The 20813-nt window shown below is 36.1% G+C and overlaps 3 protein-coding genes across 3 annotated transcripts; all 3 read right to left on the bottom strand.

The window, feature by feature from the left end:
* Positions 1–7: 7 nt before the first annotated feature.
* LOC113495933 (venom carboxylesterase-6-like) lies at positions 8–9303 on the bottom strand. The gene is made up of 10 exons (XM_026874935.1): positions 8947–9303; positions 4686–4838; positions 4380–4524; positions 3991–4185; positions 3203–3399; positions 2892–3048; positions 2333–2505; positions 986–1136; positions 505–631; positions 8–308 (listed from the first exon to the last, which is right to left on the bottom strand). The coding sequence occupies exons 1-10, from the start codon at positions 9145–9147 to the stop codon at positions 122–124; spliced, it is 1686 nt and encodes a 561-aa protein (XP_026730736.1). The 5' UTR covers positions 9148–9303; the 3' UTR covers positions 8–121.
* A 3805-nt stretch (positions 9304–13108) lies between these two features.
* Positions 13109–14659, bottom strand: LOC113495935. The gene has a single exon (XM_026874937.1). The coding sequence runs from the start codon at positions 13768–13770 to the stop codon at positions 13138–13140; it is 633 nt and encodes a 210-aa protein (XP_026730738.1). The 5' UTR covers positions 13771–14659; the 3' UTR covers positions 13109–13137.
* A 2750-nt stretch (positions 14660–17409) lies between these two features.
* On the bottom strand, positions 17410–20293 carry LOC113495760 (catalase). Its single transcript, XM_026874680.1, has 3 exons — positions 20072–20293; positions 19745–19981; positions 17410–19092 (listed from the first exon to the last, which is right to left on the bottom strand). Exons 2-3 carry the CDS (start codon positions 19799–19801, stop codon positions 17626–17628), a joined length of 1524 nt encoding a protein of 507 aa, XP_026730481.1. The 5' UTR covers positions 19802–19981; positions 20072–20293; the 3' UTR covers positions 17410–17625.
* Between the last annotated feature and the right edge of the window lie 520 nt (positions 20294–20813).

Below are 20813 nucleotides of genomic sequence, written 5' to 3'. Positions count from 1 at the left end.
GAACGTATTTCCATGGTTTCTTCCATTTATTAGATTCTTACTTTTTAGATATTTTTACAATTATTTACACCTTACAACTAATAGTTCTCTTTTGACATGACTGATAGCTGGTACTTTGCCACTATAGGTCGTCTGTAAACTTTCGGCCTCGCACGTTGTACCAAAGAGGGAGAGTGCTCCAAAATCTCGAACGAGCTCCCAAGTCTGACTTCATCACTGATTCTTTGTTAATTTCTAAATATTCCATTTTGCTCGGTGAAGTTGCCGGTTCCCATTTGAATGGCACAGGCACGGGTTTGTTTGGATTCCTTGAAACAATAATTTAAATGTAAATTAAGATTAAAGTCGTGGACAGAAATTTGATTTTAGTGATTTAGATTCTGAAGACGACAAAAGCCATTTGGAAATATATGGGTTCCTGGAAGTAAATTATGTTTTTCAACCAGTAACCAATATAAATTTGATCTAGTATGTTTTGTGGTATAAGTAAATCATAAAACATACCCTGTAGTCGCAAAATTAGTCCACAGTGTAATGATAGTTTCACTTATTTCGATATCTTCTGGTGAAAATGGTTTTGAGAGGAACTCGATCGGGAACAGGTGCATCAGCTCGTCAGCGTGGCAAACACCTGGAAATTAGTTTAAACTATAAAAACTTAAACCCTTGATATACTCTATCTTAGCTACTTTGACAGATTCAATTATCTTCCCTTCCCTTCTCGAAAAAGAAACCTCACACCACAACATAACCAAAATCACTCGCGTCCTACGAGACAACCGCAACAGAGAGAGTTATCTTCATTCTGAATTAGAGATTAGTTTTTCTTTAATTATCTAACTATTATAAGTACTTTTGATGTAATTAGCCAATACAAGATAAAGATAATTTATTTTGCAGAAATGCGGACATAATGGTGTTACAAAAGTATATAGTTCGGGCAATTATATCTATTGCTATAGAATATTTAAACAAGCAGCCTTACCGTAATCTCCTTCCTCGTCACCGAAGATCTGTGAAAAGCTGTTGGTAGCTTTGTAAGACAGGTCGTACAAGTAAACAGGGTTCTTTGTGTAACTGAACACCTTCTCAACAGCGTCCACGGCGGGATACGCAAAATACGAGTCGGAATACATCTAGAAACAAAACACTATCGTTAGTAGATCGAAATACAAATCCTACGGTTTATTTCCAATAGTTCTATTTATTCTCGGTGGAGCTCGTGGCTAAGCTATAACCGCATAAGTGAGTCGATCACAGGTTAAGCTACGCTTGACGCGGTTGGTCCGTAGATGGGTGACCATCCTTATCATAGCGAGCTCCTCCGTGTTTCGGAAGGCACGTTAAATTGTGGGTGTTATGGCCTGCTGGCCGGCTGTTATGCCTACATCTATGACAGTCGTTACAGGTAGTCAGAAGCTTGAAAAGTCTGACAACCAGTCTAACTAAGGAGGTATCGTGTTGCCCAGGTAACTGGGTTGAGGAAGTCAGATAGGCAGTCGCTCCTTGTAAAACACTGGTACTCTGCTGAAACCGGTTAGACTGGAAGCTTACCCCAACATAGTTGGGAAAAGGCTAGGCCGATGATGAGTTCTGTTTATTCTCAATAGGAACTATTGAGATATAGGTACTATAAACATCCTGGATGAGACTACAAGAGAAACTAGAAACGCTAAATTAATTATAATCGACGGTAATGTGCTCAAAATAATCATCGTTTAGGTAAAGTGTACCATTAATTGACCAAAGGATACAGTATCGTTTAAGTGTTAATTACATTATAAACATACATATTACATTATAAACAAACATACCTACATATACATTATAAACGAAAAATCTTGGGTCCAGGGATTTTGAAACAAAAATGTTTAAATATTATGATATTTGTAATAAGAACAAGTCGTAACATACAGGTGGAACACTTAATTAATGCCACATTCTTGCTTATAATTAATAAATATATATATTTTTTATAATGTAATTGTTACGTGTAAATATAGCTACTTAAAATGAATATTGTAATTGTGAAGATCACACAATATATGAATGATTAAATTCTATAAATAGTATTCCGCGTAATTAATGCCAGATCTCTTAGTGTTAGATCCGTTAACGTTTTTTGCAAAATACTAATCTCCTACATTATTTTACAAATTAGGTAGTTGACGTATTTTTGCATTTTAATTCTCAACTCTGATTAAAGAACTGCTAGATTAAAAAAATAACAATTCCCTGATCCCTTTCTTGACAAGAGTAGCCTAACTAAAACGGCAGAATATAAATGATATATTACCTTTTTTGGGAGAAAAAGAATGTTAAAAAAACTTACTTCGAGAATCCCATTCTTCAAAGCGGATTCGTCTTTATCATTCAAATATTTTTGACGTATTTTTTCAGTGATAGCTTCAGCGTACGGCGAATTTTCGTAGTAGAATGTTACAGGTGCAATAGTCTCAAACGCTGACATGAATTCGTTATATCTGCTCGTGTTTGACGTAATCCCTATAAATTAAGCTATTTTATAATATTGCCACATGACACAAAATGAAATATGTAACAAAAAACACAATACATCTCCACAAGGTGTAGACATCAGCAATGATTTTGACGTTAACGTTATTTTATCCAAATTACTCATGAACTTTTACATTCTATTCTTTCGTAAAACTGAGACATAGCAAGCGCGTTGGTCGAACTATCGATGCAATCATTATACGATTCGAGCTTAATTTTTGGATTCAATTCTAACCGAATAGGGAATAAAATAATATTCCAATTGGTAAAAACTTATAAGGATAATTTTGAAAAATGAATGTAATTCTCATTGTGCACAAATTTTCTCCAGTTCCTCAGCATAGTTTTTTTTTTATTTCTTATCCATAACTTACAAACAGACTTCAAGCATCCCTCATCCTTGTTAAGTCCAGTCATCCAGGGTACTGCAGGCACGTTCGGTGTCTTACGTGGACTTCTCCTTAAGAATGCTCCGGGATGGTCAGGCTCTATTACGGCCTTGAAAGGGGTCATTGGCTCGTAGTCCCACGCCTACAACAAACGTCAAAACGATTTACAAAACCTTGTGATTACTGTCAATAGTAGGTACTTTACAGATATTGTTTACTACAACATTATCTTCCAAAAAGGTAATTGAGATGCCATTTTCCTTCAAGTATTTCAGCAATGATAACAAGTAACTTACATAAAACAGAAACTCTGTGTTGATAATATCGTAACTGTCTTTAGTACGAAGACAGCTGATCATATTTTCTGAAGGCGCTTGAGGACAGTCCAGGAACTTGGCCAGGCGGAAGGCGTTTCTCAAAGCCTCACCAGGGGCAGCTTCAGCCCATGGCACAAGAGCTGTACCTGACTCAGATATCGCCTTGTGGAAGAGACCTGCAAATGACATAAAAATATACATTTTGCCAACGGATATCACGTAATATACTAACAAAATGTAAAATAAACCCAAAACAAATGTTCTATTTTATTACGTTAAGTGTTGATATTGTGTTCCCTCTAGTGACCACCGACACTTTCACATTCAACCACAATAGTTTGTAAGTTCTTTGAACCCACGAGGCGTTACGCGACCGATGTACCGTACCTTGGTAATCAATCAATTGACTTCGTTATTCTGCTAGATATCAATGTTTACTATAGAAAGTTAATCATTATCCTCAATGCAGCTGGGGAAATTACCGCCTTATTGCTTTATGCATTATCTTTGAACTAGCTTAGTCATTTTATTATTATAATCATACTACTTAGAGCTGGGTTTCTCTCCAACGCCATACAACATTTCTAGTCAAATTAGCCCGGGAGAAAGATGGAGCAGTACTTTCAAGGATATTTTAAAAGTTGAATGAAAAACTATTAATGTCTGGTTGTTCTGACTAGGTTTCTTTGTACATGTGCTTGAGAAACCATCCGGGAACAAGGCTAAAATTCCTTAACGACCAAATCGTTTTAAAAAAAGATCAGTACCTGCACTATTTTCTGACAGCATATGGTAGTGCACGCTGGCCCCGCCAGCGCTTTCCCCGAATATTGTGACGGAGTTTTTATCACCACCAAAGCTCTCGATGTTATTTTGTATGAAACGTAAAGCCTCCTGCTGGTCCTTAAGACCGTTGTTACCGGGACAGTGCTCATCTTGCGTGGATAAGAAACCTAGTGGACCTGGAAAGTCGAAATCTTATTAGTACCTAAGGAACGAAGGCGTTATACCAAAGCAGTTGAGACAGCATGATCAGTTCAGGTCATGTTTTTGACCTAATTAGAGCTGCTGATAACTGATCTGGAATTTAAATACCTTTCTATCATATTACAAACTGTGACCATGCTGATTCCCCAGCTTTATAATTCTTACTCACCTAATCTGTAATTCGTAGCTACGAAAACAACATCTCTGTCAAGAAGGAAATGCGGTCCATACATGCCAGTGGTGCCGTCCCCACACATCCAACCACCGCCATGGAAAAACACCATGACTGGCAACAGACTTGTGTCGGACACATCCTACACAAAACAGTACTTGATTATTTATTATAATTTAAATTACTGAGGCGTATATAACATTGCTTTAATTTGGACAGGTTTATCAAGGTTCTGTGATTATTATATATTTTTATGCATATTATGTGTACAGAAGAAAATTCCTTTGTCCAATGAACACTTACGTTATTTCTGGTGGGTGTATAAATATTCAAATACAAACAGTCCTCCTGACCAACGATTTCTTCTTGTCGAGTATAAGGGTTCCGCTGCACACAAACTGGGCTAACAGTGGAGGCATTTAGTGTGTTTTCCCATTGATTTATTGGTACAGGCGCCTATGGAAAATAAAACATAATTAATTGAAAAAAAGTGTTTAAGATTCCTACAAAAAATCGCTCTATTCTGAACAGCATTTTGTTATTATTGACAAAATTGTATCCTAAGCCTGCCTGATCAATTAGGCTCTTAGAATACTCTCGTCAACAAGTTATTCATAAAATAATGTTCATTTAATTACACACGCAGAGTGTCATATATAATAATTAAATATTTATTAGCTTAGTATAGATCAGCTTCAAATTGGTCACAGATGATGGACACTGCAATACTATTTGCTTGTTTGTTTCAATTTGTCAATGTATAACTAACAATTTTCCTACCGTATGGCCGTTCAAAGTTTCCAGTTTATATTACGTAACATATTCAGTTTATCTCTCTATATGGACTAAGCCAGGTATTATTTCTAAGTATACGGTTTCTTTGTAGTACTTTTCATTATTACTTAATATTACTTTTTTACCAGGCTAAAATTTAAACGCTGGAGACACGAGATGAGTTTTTATGTATTAGGTGAGACATAGATGTTATGTATTATTTATTATACAGTAGGAAGCCTGAGAACGTATAATTTTAAGGTGTTTTCTTATTTTCTGCAACTAATCACTGGGGTTTCATACAGAATCTAAGTATATTTACAACAATAAAGCAGACGACAGAAGGTCGGGGTGAGTAGAGACAGCTTGCGTTATGGATGATCACTCGGGACTGTTTGATGAATAATAAGCAGAAGTTTTATAAATAAACACATGCGACAAGACCGAAATATAAAATATTTTTAAATATTAATTTCTTAACGAAATCCCATTTTAGAATTTACCCAGCCAATCATATTAACCCCGATTTACCAAACAAATTAACGACGGTGGCAAGCATAGCTTAACCTGTGAGCGATAAATTCGTGGAGTTAAATTATTTAAACTATGACATTAGTTAGTGTTAAAAAATCAGAAGCGTGTGAAATTGTTTAATTATTACTGTATTTACTTATTTTCTGTAGCTAAATTCAATGTTCATTAAAGCTTATCGGAAACGTAAAAACTAATAAAACTGATTTGTGTTTATATAATTATCCATTCGTGCTCTTATGCAATAGTGCAAATAACTAACCTATTTATTAAGTTTTCAAGGACTGAGATATTGTTTTGATAAAAATATGCCTTTTAAGGTTTATAAAATATGTTCAAGGTAATATGACTATTTAAGATATGATGAGTTTATCACAATAGTTTTAAAATCTATAAAGTTACCGCAAGATGTATACTATGTTTTTTTGTAGTAGTGTGATGTGAAGTGATTCAAACCACTGTCTTCCTGAAAACACGTGCTCCCAAGTTAATCTAAATGCACTAAACAAACACGAGGTTTTTGACCTGTCTGTTTCAACTAAGTGATAAAAAAAGAATAATATAATGACCGAGTGGAAGAATCTAAGGGAGGCCTTTGCCCCGTAGCGGGACAGTAACGGCTGAAAAAAAAGGACATAATGACTGCTTCAAGCCACACATTTGTATTATGTTTATTACTGATATTGACGGAAAACAGACAAATGCTGAAAAGTACTTGTTTAAGTCTTCCGTAGATAAAGGAGGAAGAATGTGACTCTACGGTCGGCTTATTTCTGTGCATATGATTAATTGCTATAGGTACTTATATGCCACTTTATCAAGTACAGATGTTGCTGTCATTAAATTGATAAGTGATCAATTTTTGCTGCAAATTCGGTTTTGTGTCATCTATTTCTGACTCGCACTTGACCGATTCATGTTTTTCTGTTCGTAAGACAGAAAACAAGTAATTCTAGGTACCGGTATATACCTAGGTACCAAATAATAGATTTTAAAACAATAGCGAGGCGTAACATATTAGTGTATAATTCGCTTAGAGGTACCTTAGTAACTTACATGCCTTAATGACTGAATACATGGAACGAACTAGCCAATAAATCAACGACGCATTAATCTATAGGTACCATAGAAATCTAAATAACAAGGTAATAGAAGTGCCAACGCCGCGTGACCTTGTCGCCACACTGGTGTCTTGGACGACACCAGCGCGCGAACTTACGCTCAGTCGCTCGCGGAACGTCGTCACAGCAAGAACCACTAAAAATGGTGTTTTGCGGCGTTTCTCACGCTGGAAATTCATCTGCATCGTGTAATAACATAAATAAATAGATAACATTTTATCGGTAAGTAAATTATTGCAGTAATATTGATGTTATTGCAAAATTAAATTTCAAAACATAACCTTCATTATAAACCATATTTATATCGCACCATCCTGCAACAATTGCATTCTTTACTGATCATTGCCGCTGCAGTAAGAGACTTACAGAAATGCACCGTTGTAAAAAGAGAAATGTATAACGAAAAATAATATTTATCAATGCGATCGTATTTGTAGTGGTACGGCCGCACAAAACTGTCGGAAATAGTGATGTGGTTAAGTGCGGACAAATTATCCAAAATGAACATTGTATACGAAAAGTAACAATTTTAATAGTCGTTCGTTTTTGTGAACATATTATTGAATATATTTTTATTTCAGAATCCCGCAGGATGCAAATAAATACAAAAGACAAGTGGATGACTACCACGGGTAAACGAAATTGGTACCCTACAACTTAGGCCGAATATACACTATGAAATTAGTTGCATGCTTGATAACTTGCCGCTCGCCGCCGCCCGCGCCCCTCTCCATTTTTACGGCTCGGACCGCGCTCGCAACTGATTGTTTCAAAAAGTACGCCATGCGCATAGCATTGAATAAAAATTGCAATTTAAATTTATCCAAATCTCATAAATACTTATTTTTTTATTATGAACGTTTACTAGTCATTCGATACATGAACTGGGCTGCTTTTGTAAGACGACTAAAAAGTCACCGTATAAACCAAACCTACCTAGGTACCAAGTATTTCCTAATAATATTTTTTTTTGTCAACCGACAATTAGTGAATTTTTTTTTTTTGTAAGTAGGTACATATTATAATGTAATCCATAGAAGAATACAACAAAAAGCATTATCACTCATAATTTCGTCTTTCATTATATTTCGGATCCGTAGTCAATCCCTAGTGTAGTTTACGTAATCACTACAACTAATGCAAATAAATGCAATGACTGTGTGAGTTAGTGAATCCATACAACGACAAAGTCAACCTTATTGCATTAGACGTACGGCCTAGTGTTGTTTGCTTGGTCTTCTCGATGTTAATGTTTGAGTGATTGCGTAGTTATTAGCTGTGAATGTGTTGAAGCCCCGCCCACCGGCGACATGCGTTTCGATAGATCGCCGCGGTGTATGCCATTTCTATTACCTTGTTATTTAGATTTCTATGATAGGTACTATAAATGATTATAAAGTGATTAGATTTTATTACGTAAATATTGATTAACTTTTGCCCCCAAACACTTATTAAATTATGTTGACATAAAACTTCCAGAATTAGATTTTTTGTACACTTTTTTATACTAAACTTCTATAAATAAATAGGTATATTTGACGAATAGAAATATTGCACCATAATTTATGGTTGTCTTCATGGCGTGGGATGGCGTCCATCTTGGACTACCGCAAAATTCTTAATTTTAAGCGAACTCTTAATCATCACACATCTAATTTGCAGTTGTATTGTTGCATATCATCAATTAAATTTGCTTTTAGAGGATAGACATTAACCTATGTGCTGAGCACACATCGGGAACTCGGGACATTGATTCTTCTTTAAGTTAATGAGTCCTCATGATTACTTTAAAAACACTTCAAGCTAATAAATTAATTTTCAGTTAAATAATTAGGCACCTAGTAACAATATTGGAATTATTTAGTTCGCATTATCTAATCGTTGAGAATAATCTTATTTTTTTTAAACAATAGATAATTTACTAATTTCATTATTAGTATGTGATTCTGATAAGCTTTTCGCCGGCTACATTTTATTTACTTTGCGGTTTTTTAGCAAATATAAATCTTCATAACTAAAAACGATGCCATATAGTGTTCAGTTCGCGTATGCTTTGTGTAAACACAGTAAAAATAAGATTAGATACGGACTTACTATATTGTTAAATTGTCGTAGTTATGATATTAAATTTGAAATACCTTAAATCTGAGGTCTCCAATAGGTGGGAGTGCGTATGGGATAGCGGTGAAAGCACTGATCTGCCTTCCTCCCCTCGTTGTCATATAGTACCCGGCTACATCACCCAGTGGAGTCCGCACCACGGGCGCCTTTTCACAGCTTACATCACTTAACGTCAAAACAAAACTTAAAACTACGAATTTCGAAAACGACTTCCACATTTTTCTCGTGGAAAAAAAAACCTGTTTCGTCTAACTTGTGATCGGGCGTAGATGATGCCGCCTCGAAAGCTAACACGAAATGAAAACAAATGCCGGTGTCTCAGGTTTTATAATATAGCTACGAGTGATTCTAAGCAAATGAACTTACACTGATGTACGAGTATCACATTACGTTGCGGCTTTTCCTACGAGACCAGATTTGAAGGAAAACATTACATATGCATTTATTTTTTCCTTCCGATTTGGCTCGAGTTATGACGTAAAACGTAGATAAGTACTTACAATTATAATTTATAGTAAAAGATGTGTATCTGCCTCAAGGTATTATAATGTAATATTAGGTAGGTCAACGGTTTCAACAATTGGTGTTATAATGACATGTTGCGTGTTGATGCATTACGCATCACTGATAGTTGAGCCTGGGAAAGCGTAGTTATTTTATTATAGCCTCGCCTTTATAGGGACTTTATCTTATGTTTTATATTTACTGCTTTATAAAACCTCTGTTGGAACTATAATCTAAGTATGTGAATCCGTAATGTAATTCCCCAGTGTTATTAAACACGGGGATTATGATCAGCCAAGTAACATTAAGCAGGTGTGGAAAAGATATGACGCTTTTAAATGTGTTTTTATGTCACGCTTTTAATTACTTAAGGGGGTAACGCCCTTAGGACGAATGTAACGATTTCTGGATGTCTGGTTAAAGGAAGTCAGCCATAAATTTCACGTAACAATAATTATGGTTAATAAGATTTTATTGTATGTAAGTATTAATTAAATTCTATAGTTATATCGAGATTTACTGCCTATTTGCCTTCAAGAACAGTATGGCTACCAGGGTGATGCCAATGCGAGGTCTTTAGTATCATTTCATTTACACTGTTCAATTAATAATTTATTCAGTTTTCTACATCTTCATCTTAATATCAATATATACGCGACCACGGGTATGTGAAAGACGGTTTATAGTTTAAACTTAAGCCGATGTTTGTTCAATGAGAACCACAATCGCCACACCCTATCACTATTAACTCTTAACAAGGTAGACCTTCCGGAGGAAATGTTAAAAACGGAATTATTAATATTCATAGATATTTTTCGGCACCTATGACGTCTGTAAACAAGTAAAACCTGTTTAGTGTAAAGGTTTGTTTTTATTTTTATCAATCACTCAACCTTACACATAATTTTAGTTAAGTGTTTGTGTCAAAGTCAGTTTGGTTATAGTCTGGATTCAAACCTAAAACCTTGAGCTTTTTAAAATGTGTAAGGTTATTGAATCAAAAGGTTATGAATGCAAAGAACTCTCCAAGAGAGAAGCTACTTCTCCCAATCATCATCATCGGCCTAGCCTTTTCCCAACTGTGTTGGGGTCGGCTACCAATCCAACCGGTTTCAGCTGAGTACCAGTGTTTTACAAGGAGCGACTGCCTATCTGACCTCCTCAACCCAGTTACCTGGGCAACACGACACCCCTTGGTTAGACTGGCTGTCAGACTTTTTCAAGCTTCTGACTACATGTAAACGACTTTCAAAGATGTAGGAATAACAGCCCGGACCCACAATTTAACATGCCTTCCAAAACACGGAGGAACTCGCTATGACAAAGATGGTCACCCATCTACGGACCAACCGCATCAAGCATAGCTTAACCTGTGATCGAATCACTTATGCGGTTGTAGCTTAGCCACGAGCTCCTCAACTTCTCCCAATCAATACATTTATAGAAAATCGATAGTGTTAATGCATTATTAAAAAACCTTGTATGAATCCAAATTAGTATACCTAAGTTTTTAACAATTATTCAGCGATTCAGCTCTGCCAAGTTGCATAACAACGTAACCACGCACCACCTGTAGTACTAAATTGATTTATGTACGTGAAAACTTTAACAATATTGGTGTATACGTAAAAGACATACAAATATTGTTTACCGTTTTCAAATACCTAAACAACCGTTAATTGAAATTAATAACAAAGTATGTCAATAGAACGTAAGTAATTCTCGTCTATAATTTTCGTATTTAAGGCAGAATGTAGCGAACTTCCTGTAAATCTAACACCGGTATTGAACACCTGCATTGACGAATAACAAGATTTGTATTAGCATTAACCGAATCAGGTTCAAAAAACTTTTTTTACCTTTTTAGATGAAATGAGGGTTACCAAGGCAGTACCTACCTCTTCTGACCTTTGACATGATGCAATAGATTGTTTTCCTTATTTAACGAAAATGGTAAATTAAATGAACGCTACGAAACTGAGGCAAACAAAACGTTAGTTAACACTTATGAGGAAGTATTGCTTACTGTTTTTTTTTAAACTTAAACTATTGCTTATTATTTCGGTGAATATCTGACTAGTAGTACAAAACACATCTTATAATAGAATTACAATTTTAAACACAAACGTTTAATTCAATTGGAGCCCATGAGAACAGGTTTGAATAGGCTCGTTTTTGTTATTCTAATCGTGCTTTGAATTCAAAGAAACTAACTCATTAAAAAATGTACATAAATGATGTATTTTTTGCAAAAGCATTTACACACGTTAAGATGTAATGTTATCATTGTCAAATCCAATGAGCCTCTTGGGTCTATTATTATTTCATGATTATTCGTAAAAAAAAACACTAACTTCCTGAGAGCTGGTTAGTAGCGCGAGGAGGGACATTTAAGGTCTTGTTTTTTATTAAAAAAAAAAAACAATGTTGTGACGACTTCAGCGAGAATATTTAATTTTATTAACGCGCCAAGGTCGTGTCCGTGCCGGCAAAACAGTGATGATTAAAATCATAAGCGATATCTGAGCCTAGTATAATGATTATCTATTTTATTATAATAATCTTAAGAAATGAAATTGTGACCAACTGTAATATGTCCAATGAGCACAGCGCCTTTTGCTTCATTAAAACAACGGCTACAGTATGTGCCTAAAGTAAATAATGTTTATTAAGTAACTTTCACGGTTAACATTTTTTTTGTAAAGGGCCCATCGTCACCCCTTAAAGTAAGTCTGTAGCAGTCTTAGAAGTAAGACGTAAGCCACAGAAAGGCAGCAGAAAAAATTGAGCAGCTCAGAGACTTTATCCTTTTTGTAGTATTATGTAGTAGAATTGCAAAAGCCTTTTTTTGGTAAGGCGGAGGAATCCTCTTGAACACCCACTCCCTCGAGGGAGGAAATGGCTAGTGTCAGAGTCAGACTCTTACTGACTAAACTTAAACCACCGTGCTACGTCATCCGCGTTTTTGTGTCGGTGTATGGCAGTTCGTCGACGGCGTAAGCCAGTATAGTATAGAAAAGCTGGTATCAAGTTGACCATCACTCAGACGTCACCTTAACGGTGAATACGTAGATCGCAAGGTGTAATCGCATCCAGGTGATGAAGCTGGACGGATTTAATTGGAAAAGTCTATCTTTGGGCACACATGGGATGGAACACTACAAATAGGCGAATTCTTTCGGATATAGCATAATCCTGATCCCTCATGAAGAAGAAGCCCGTCGAAATGCTACTTATAACACCAACTTTGATTGAGGAGTTGTCAGAAAAAGAGTTTTCTCCCTCACTTTTCATTTCTGCTGATGAAAGTCAGCCGGTAGTTTTATTGATTTAAGATCCCACACTTTAAGGTCTTATTGATCCCCAGTAGACCAAGCGCCTTTATAGGCCAGAGGAAAAAAAGCCAGTGAATCTCAATAAGTTTAGTTTTTAAGTCTATTCCTTCTCTAGAAAAGAAGTCTGTTGTATATAACATTAAAATTATTTAAAACTTTTTGTGAGGAACTGTTTCATCGACTGATTAGTCTTGACTGATTGACTCGATCGATGGTCATCTATTAACAAGACCCTTTACCAAAACGTTGATGTGAAGCGAGGCTGAGGAACGGAGAAGCAGGATAAATACTTACTGTAATTGCAATTGTGAATTATAACCACGTTAAAAATAAAACAAAATTCAAATGTTTTTATTTTTATTAGAACTTTCACTTCTGTTGCTTTTTCTTGGGACTAGTTCTGTTCATTTTTCTGTTTAATATATTGAATATTCTGTGCAAGAGATACGACCGCCTCCGTGTCCTGTATCTGACGGTTTTATCAGTTAGCGAAAGCGGTGGATCCTCCTTACTTTCTAAAGCAGCAGTTGTTTTAGGGGACAAGCTTAAATTCCTTCTTCGGTACCTACTTGTTGAACTATACGCTTGTTTTTCATGCTTCCTTTTCTCTTCAATTTCATCTATTTTCCGCAATATATCGTCATTCTGTTGGACGATGCGGTCTGCAACATTTTTTATCTGGGCCAAATCGCTGTTCAATTTCGGCAGTTGAATTTTATTAACAAGTTCAAACTTTTCGCTTATTGCATTAACAGCCTGAATCAAGCCGCCACTCTCCTTGTCCTTGCCTGAGTCCGAACCGCTTGCTTGTTGCATATTGCTCACGTAGTTCTGACAGAGAGAACATTTCCACTGATATCCTCGGTCTCCACCGTCGCGGTGGTCCTTAACGGAATCGTTCACACAACGCATATGGAAGCACGACTCGCAAATTCCACACTTCAGACCTTCGCCGGTTCTAAGTGAACGTTGACAACGTTTACATATCATCCTGCTAAACATTTACGAACGTTAACAGGCACGGTAAGGATTCCTCTGCTGTTCTGTGAGTCATTCGTCACGTCACTGATGATGTCTGCCAGTGTATTTTGTCAAGCTGCACAACCAGCGTCGTGTAATTGTGTGTCAATGAAGATAAAGATGAAACGTACCTTTTCATGAATTTCAAAGGGCCTATTTGAGACAAAGGGGCCAGTAATGAAACCTTCGTAATAATAGTGAATTACTGAACACAATTTTTATCCTAATCACATTTGGTCCTGGTTTAATCTCGTACAGCATGCGTCAAAGTATACATAAAAACAATGTATACAGAATAATAGTAAAGCATTATAAATTAAACTAAAAATAAGAAAAATCTATAAAAAATATCTCAATACATGGTAGATATGTACTGTCAACGTACATTAATGCCATTTATTTTCTCTCGCTGGAGCATAAACAATTTAAATGCTATCAACAGAACCTCCATCGTACGTCAGATTGTACTTTTAAATTCATAAAACCTCACAGAAAAATATCAACACGGTTTCGGACTTTTCAAACAGTTCGTATTAGTAAGATACCTACCGCCACATTAAAATTGCGTGTTTCTAAGCCTTCTTTTTTGTTAAGGTACGAAACGTTTGCGCTCACTGCTATGTAAGGCGCTCAAACCAATATCTTAGTTTTATCACAGCAATCATCATTGGTACTGTGGAACTTGCCCGAGCCAATATTCAGGCGCCTGTTGAAAGCCATTGCCACCTAATTTATCACTTTAGAACCAAGACTTAATGCTAACTATTAGAGGGCACTAGTACAACATGAGTCATGAGAATTTGGCTTAAGATATGTAGTATTTAGTAGCTACACTTTAATGACGATTTCAACTTTGTTATTAGTTTCATCCAAAAAATAACAGTACCTATCATTATCTAGATAGAAAGCCGGTGTGGCATTAATAAATTTATAACAAAACTAATCTAATATTAAACCTTGATATCCTATCAGAAGGATAACAGACATTAATTTATATAACTGCGACGGTGTGGCTGAACAACAAACAGTAATGACCTATAACGATTCATTTTTTTACTCAAGTCATTCTCATGTTGGTACAGGTAAGTAAAAAATAATGCGGTCAAGTATCAATGCTAGGTGTCTACTATACATATTGATAAACAGTCCAGGTGATTGAGGACAGATTTGGATATTGTAATGACTCTAACCAGTAAGACTCGTCTCGTAGTTGTCATTGCATTGTTGCTTTGATATGCTGTACGAGGACTACAGAGCAAATCGTGTGGCTGTGACACGATGTTACATCTTCTACTTATTTGCTTGTTCTAGTAGTCTGTATTACCATACAGTCCTTAAGGGTCTGATAGCTGTGAAAACAGCCTAAAAAGGTGCGAAGATGCGAAGCGAAGTCGCGAACAGTATAATGACTTAAATTACCTGCCTCAGTCAGCACACCACTGGTGTAAACGGTCCAGCGGAGCTAGATTCTCACGCATACAAAAAAGCGTAAGTTGAGACAGGTTGCGAGGTTTGCTACATAAGAGGCAGTAGATAAACGGAGTTTGTTGCATCGCTTCTTCGCGCCGCACAATTAATACGTAATCCCACAGCTCCACAATTTTTCTGGATACTCCCACTCCCACACATTTAAAAGCGTACCTAGACATCCTCCTAGGACACATTTCGGGCATCCTAAATTACCTAGGCCATTGGCATTGTTAAAGCAAGACACTGCTCTACACCGTGTCATGAGATATCCTGTTTAACCCGGTGTAAAATGCAACGGTAGTTTATAGAGCAGTAAAGTTATTTCATGAGCTATTAAATCAAAATCACATTGTTTATGGCACAATCTATGCAACTGCTACTATAGTAATTAGTGTTTAAACTGCGTAGTTTACATGGCACTACGTAAATATAATTAGTGGCAGTGCTATGTTTTTACATTATTATACCTACAATGTATATGAGAACACATCAATACATCAACTGATAATTATTAAGATCTAAGTCCAAGAGTCGGTTTAACCAAATAAACTTAACAGTGTAGTGAATAAAAACTTATGAGTAATAGGTACACATCTAGAAGGCTCAGTCACGTAAATACTATAATTTATTTAAAAAAAACTAGTAGGCCGCGTGAAAAAAGACAACAAATAAGTCTATTATTTATGGCCAAATTATTTTTAACCGTATCTTGGTTTTAGAAATCCTGTTGACTTTTCAAAATCTTTTCAAGCCCTATAGTGCTTTGTTTCACATTAATGCCCATTTAGTATGGAGTAAAGAACGGCACTAAACAACCTCTTGCTGGAGAGTCGGCAATAGAAAGCCGTCTTACTCTAAAGAGCTATCTTGAAGAGGTGTTGGTTGGGTCCTTATTGCACAATTTCTTGAATGAAATTGTTTTTTTTTTTTAATAAAACTCTAACCAAGCCTTATCAGTCTCTGCGTCACTGCGAAATTGACATATTTTATGAGTAGGTAATTTTTGATGAACTGATATTTGCATACATACCTGAGTATCTTGATATTAATTTAAGATATAGATCAAAAATTTGACAATCTACGATTATTTTATCCTGACAATATTGATTTTAAGATAACATTGATAATTTTGTTAAAATAATGAATACTTACCTACTTCGTCAAGGCCAAGCTTATGTCTGTCTTCAATATAATTAACTGCTTTGCATATTAAATAAGTTATTTATTCCGAGATTGTATACGTTTGTGGTCCGTCTAAAACTAGATAACATTTTATGGATTTATATTGTTATGCGAATATACAGATGTCCAGATGGTAAATAGGGGTATTGAACTCAAGTCCCACGGGCCACAGGAAGCACAGCAGTCTAACAAGTTATGTTCACACAGGTTGAGTACATCTAACTATATTTATTGAAGACACCACAAAATCGACATTTTAAATTCCTGTTAGATTATAATTATCGATGTTACTTAAGCTAAATGAAAGCTAGATAAAATGAAACATCTATAAATAATGTGACAAATCGCTGTGCAAAGCAGTGCAAGACATCAATCAAAATTACTACTTAATTTAGTTCGGATACTAATTGGTTGGTCATTTTGAGATAGCACGGAAAACTACTTATGCCTTGTTTGAACCCAAAATAAGTTATTATGCAGTAAGCAATGTTTATTAGTCGAATTAGTAATTTGTTTTGATGTAGGTATTTACGTAATTCGCTTCGGCACTCATTGACTTGTTAATTCGTTAGGTCGAATGGTCATCGTCCAATGTCTAAGTTTATAATTTTCCTTCAAACAGCTAAGCGCAAAATATGTATTGTTTGGAAAATTTCCGGAACGGATTTTGTGATTTAATGTTGCATGCACCATAAAAGATACAATGGTAGTTGCAGCATGCTCGCTACATATAACTGCTTATCGGACTTGATTCCATGTGTTTACTTCGAAGTCCAGTTTTTCTTTATTCATTTAACTTGACGTCACGCGTATATCTAAATTGTCGGATAACCTAATGATAAGATTCGCCCTAGAGTGCTGAATATTGAGGTCACATAATAATGATGGCATGGTGCTGTAATAAACAAAAAGAAAAAAAAGAACGCGATTATTTACAAAAATGATTTAATATAAATAAAAATAATGTAATCAGTACAGTACAACAGTTGGTAATATTTATTATGAATATTGTGCGGATTAAGTGCAAAAATCACCTTACAAATATAATATTAAAACGTAATTCTGTATATTATGTACTATGATGGTTTTATGTATATAAAGACCCAAGATTATACCCCGCAAGACAATAAAATCTTGCCGTTTAATATCTATCATTATATAGCACCCATTTAGTTATTGCACATTTTACAAGTTAGCATGGTACTTCTTAAACGGAGCTAAACCAGCAGCAACCTTGCTGCCTAAGTCAGGGTGGACTTGGGTGAAAATCTTAATAGCTCTTTCTTGAATGAAGCCAGCAGCATCCTTCAAATGACCCACAATGTTCTCAACAGTGCGCTGCTTCTCGGCGTCGCTGAACACCTGCTTGTAGAGGGCGGTCGCTTGAGCGAAGTTGTCTTCAGTCTGGCCACTGTCGTATCTATCAACGTCACCGCTGACATTGTATCTAGGCTGTAGGCGCTGAGCGCGCGGGCACTCCTGCGGCCCAGAGAATGAGTTGGGGAAGTAGTTCGGACAACCTTCCTGGTTATCCATATTTTGTGGTCCATCACGCTGATAATTAGCCACTTTCACGCGGAATGGGCAGTTCACAGGAATTTGCAAGTAGTTGGCTCCAAGACGGTGGCGGTGAGTGTCACTGTAGGAGAACAGACGTCCTTGTAACATCTTGTCAGGGGAAGGCTCAATGCCTGGCACCAAATTAGCAGGGCTGAAGGCAATTTGTTCAACTTCAGCGAAATAGTTCTTGGGGTTTCTGTTCAGGACCATTTTACCAACTTCAATTAGTGGGTAATCTGAATGAGGCCAAACCTTGGTCAAATCAAATGGGTTGAACTTGCAGGTCTCTGCCTGAGCCATAGTCATGACCTGGATGTACATAGTCCAGGAGGGGAAGTCACCCTTGGCAATAGCATTGTAAAGGTCTCTGATGGAGTAATCAGGGTCAGTAGCTGACAGCTCACCAGCCTTGTCAACTGACAAGTTCTTGATTCCCTGGTTAGTCTTGTAGTGGAATTTCACCCAGTGAGCTACACCTTGGGCATTGACAAGTTTAAATGTGTGAGAACCATAGCCATTCATGTGTCTGTAACCATCAGGAATACCACGGTCACCAAATAAGTAAATAACCTGATGAGTGGTCTCAGGCCTTAGAGTAATGAAGTCCCAAAACATGTCAGGATCCTTCAAGTGAGTAGCAGGGTTCCTCTTCTGGGTGTGGATAAAGCTAGGGAACAAAGTTGGGTCCCTGATGAAGAAGATAGGTGTGTTGTTTCCAACAAGATCCCAGTTGCCATCATCAGTGTAGAACTTAACTGCAAATCCTCTGGGGTCACGGACGGTGTCAGCAGATCCACTTTCACCACCCACGGTAGAGAATCTCACAGCCATTGGAGTAACTTTTCCGATAGATTCAAAGATTTTTGCTGCAGTGTATTTGGTGATGTCATGAGTCACTTCAAAGTGGCCAAAAGCTCCGGCTCCCTTGGCATGGACAACACGCTCAGGGATACGTTCCCTGTCAAAGGCAGAGATCTCATCAAGGAAGTTGACATCCTGTAGCAGAGCTGGTCCATTCTTGCCAACAGTTTGAATTCCGGTCTTTACTCCAACAGGAGCTCCAGTTTTTGTTGTGATGTAGCCAGGAGAATCCTGAAATTAAGCAATACTTTATGTTAAATAAAATCATATTTAATGTTATCAACCTAAGGATAAAATTCAAAATACATTAAAGATATATAGATATAGATAGAGACGATAGAGTCCAAGAGATATTGCTAAGTTGTTACACATATAGTGGGCATTAAAAAACATGTTAATTCGCAATGCATTACAAGGTGAACACCAAGGCATATAATATTATAAAAAGACACAAGTTCTAGTGGCAGTCATTGACACAAATAGGTTAATTTGTTTTATACAAGTAAGCTTACAATAAGTTAACTGACCAATTGTATGAAACTTAACCTCATAAATTTATGCCAATATATTAAAATAATAATGTTTACCCAACTTGATAATTCAAGGCGAAAGTACAAAGATCAAGTTAACAATGAAGAGGGGCATTTATGTTACTAATAAACACAGGCACAGCTCCAGACAAAGTGTTTTCTAAATCGTAGCTAATGTCAAAACACCAAAATAAAACTCATTTCAAACAGTTTGTATCAAAGAACATTCGTCGTAATTTGCACAAGATAAAACTATTCAATTATTACTAATTACCACATAATTCCACGTTATCAAACTACACACTAGGAATTTATTATCACTTTACACTTTTTACAGTGAAACGATAACTTACTTTGAGGTCCTTCTTGAAGTTAACAAGTTGGTCAGTGGCAGGATCCCTTGAAGCCATGTTGAAGTGTTTAGTGAGTGTCGTGTAAGCGTCTGTTGTCAACGGGACGGAGCGGCGCACTGAACGCGTACCGTGAACACAAATACCGCTGGGCTGCGTACGTTCCTCTTATATAGAATTTCCAGCGATAAACAACTATCATGCCAAACAAGTGCGACCAGTGCCCGATATACGTTATACCTATATAACAAAGTACATATATTTAACTCGAAAGGGAATCACAACGTGTCGATGAATAATTACTACTTACAATTAGAGAAAAACACTTACAACTTTCAATCCGATTCAGATCATAACAATAATAAATAAGTCATGGAAAAGAAATTGAGAAATTTAAAAATTATGATTTCATCCGGACATCCGGTTTTTGGCTTATATATCGCGTTCTAATTTCTATTCTTTTACTTATTACTTTACTGATAACAAAAGAACATTGTCTTACAATTACAGCACTCTAAATTTTGAAGTTGTGACGCATCAAGATGTAAAATCTGTTGTTTTGTTTTTTTTTTACTTTTCATGTTATTATATTTAGACAGACCACACAAACAAATATTCGCCACAGGTAATATATATTCAAAAAGTTAATTGAAAGGTCTTGCTGTAGTGTGTAGGGGCATTTTAGGTAATTGTTGGGAAGAAGATAATAAAAGCAAAAATCATATTTAACATAGAAACGATAAAATATGATGATCCTGTTACATTTTTTTACACATAAGACATTCAACTTAATCAAGGTTCATTTTATACAGTGTCTTTCTAATATGAGGTACCTAAACAAATGAAAAATACATAAAAATCTTTCCGTCGATTGCTTTGCGTCTTCTTATCTTATCTAGAAATATATTTTAAACCCGAAAATGACATTGACTTGTTGTACTTGTAGGTACTGTCTACGTAGCTTAAGAAAGTAGTGACGAAATCAGTAAAAAAGAAGGTGCAAAGGTGACAGTCAAAATATATTTTCATGTGATAAAAAATATTGCACGTTTTTGTTATCTCCATCAATAGA

This window comes from Trichoplusia ni, chromosome 7 (genome assembly GCF_003590095.1).
Source record: "Trichoplusia ni isolate ovarian cell line Hi5 chromosome 7, tn1, whole genome shotgun sequence".
Taxonomy (NCBI): domain Eukaryota; kingdom Metazoa; phylum Arthropoda; class Insecta; order Lepidoptera; family Noctuidae; genus Trichoplusia; species Trichoplusia ni.
Note: the sequence above shows the minus strand (reverse complement) of the source record. Positions and strands in the feature narration are given on the sequence as shown.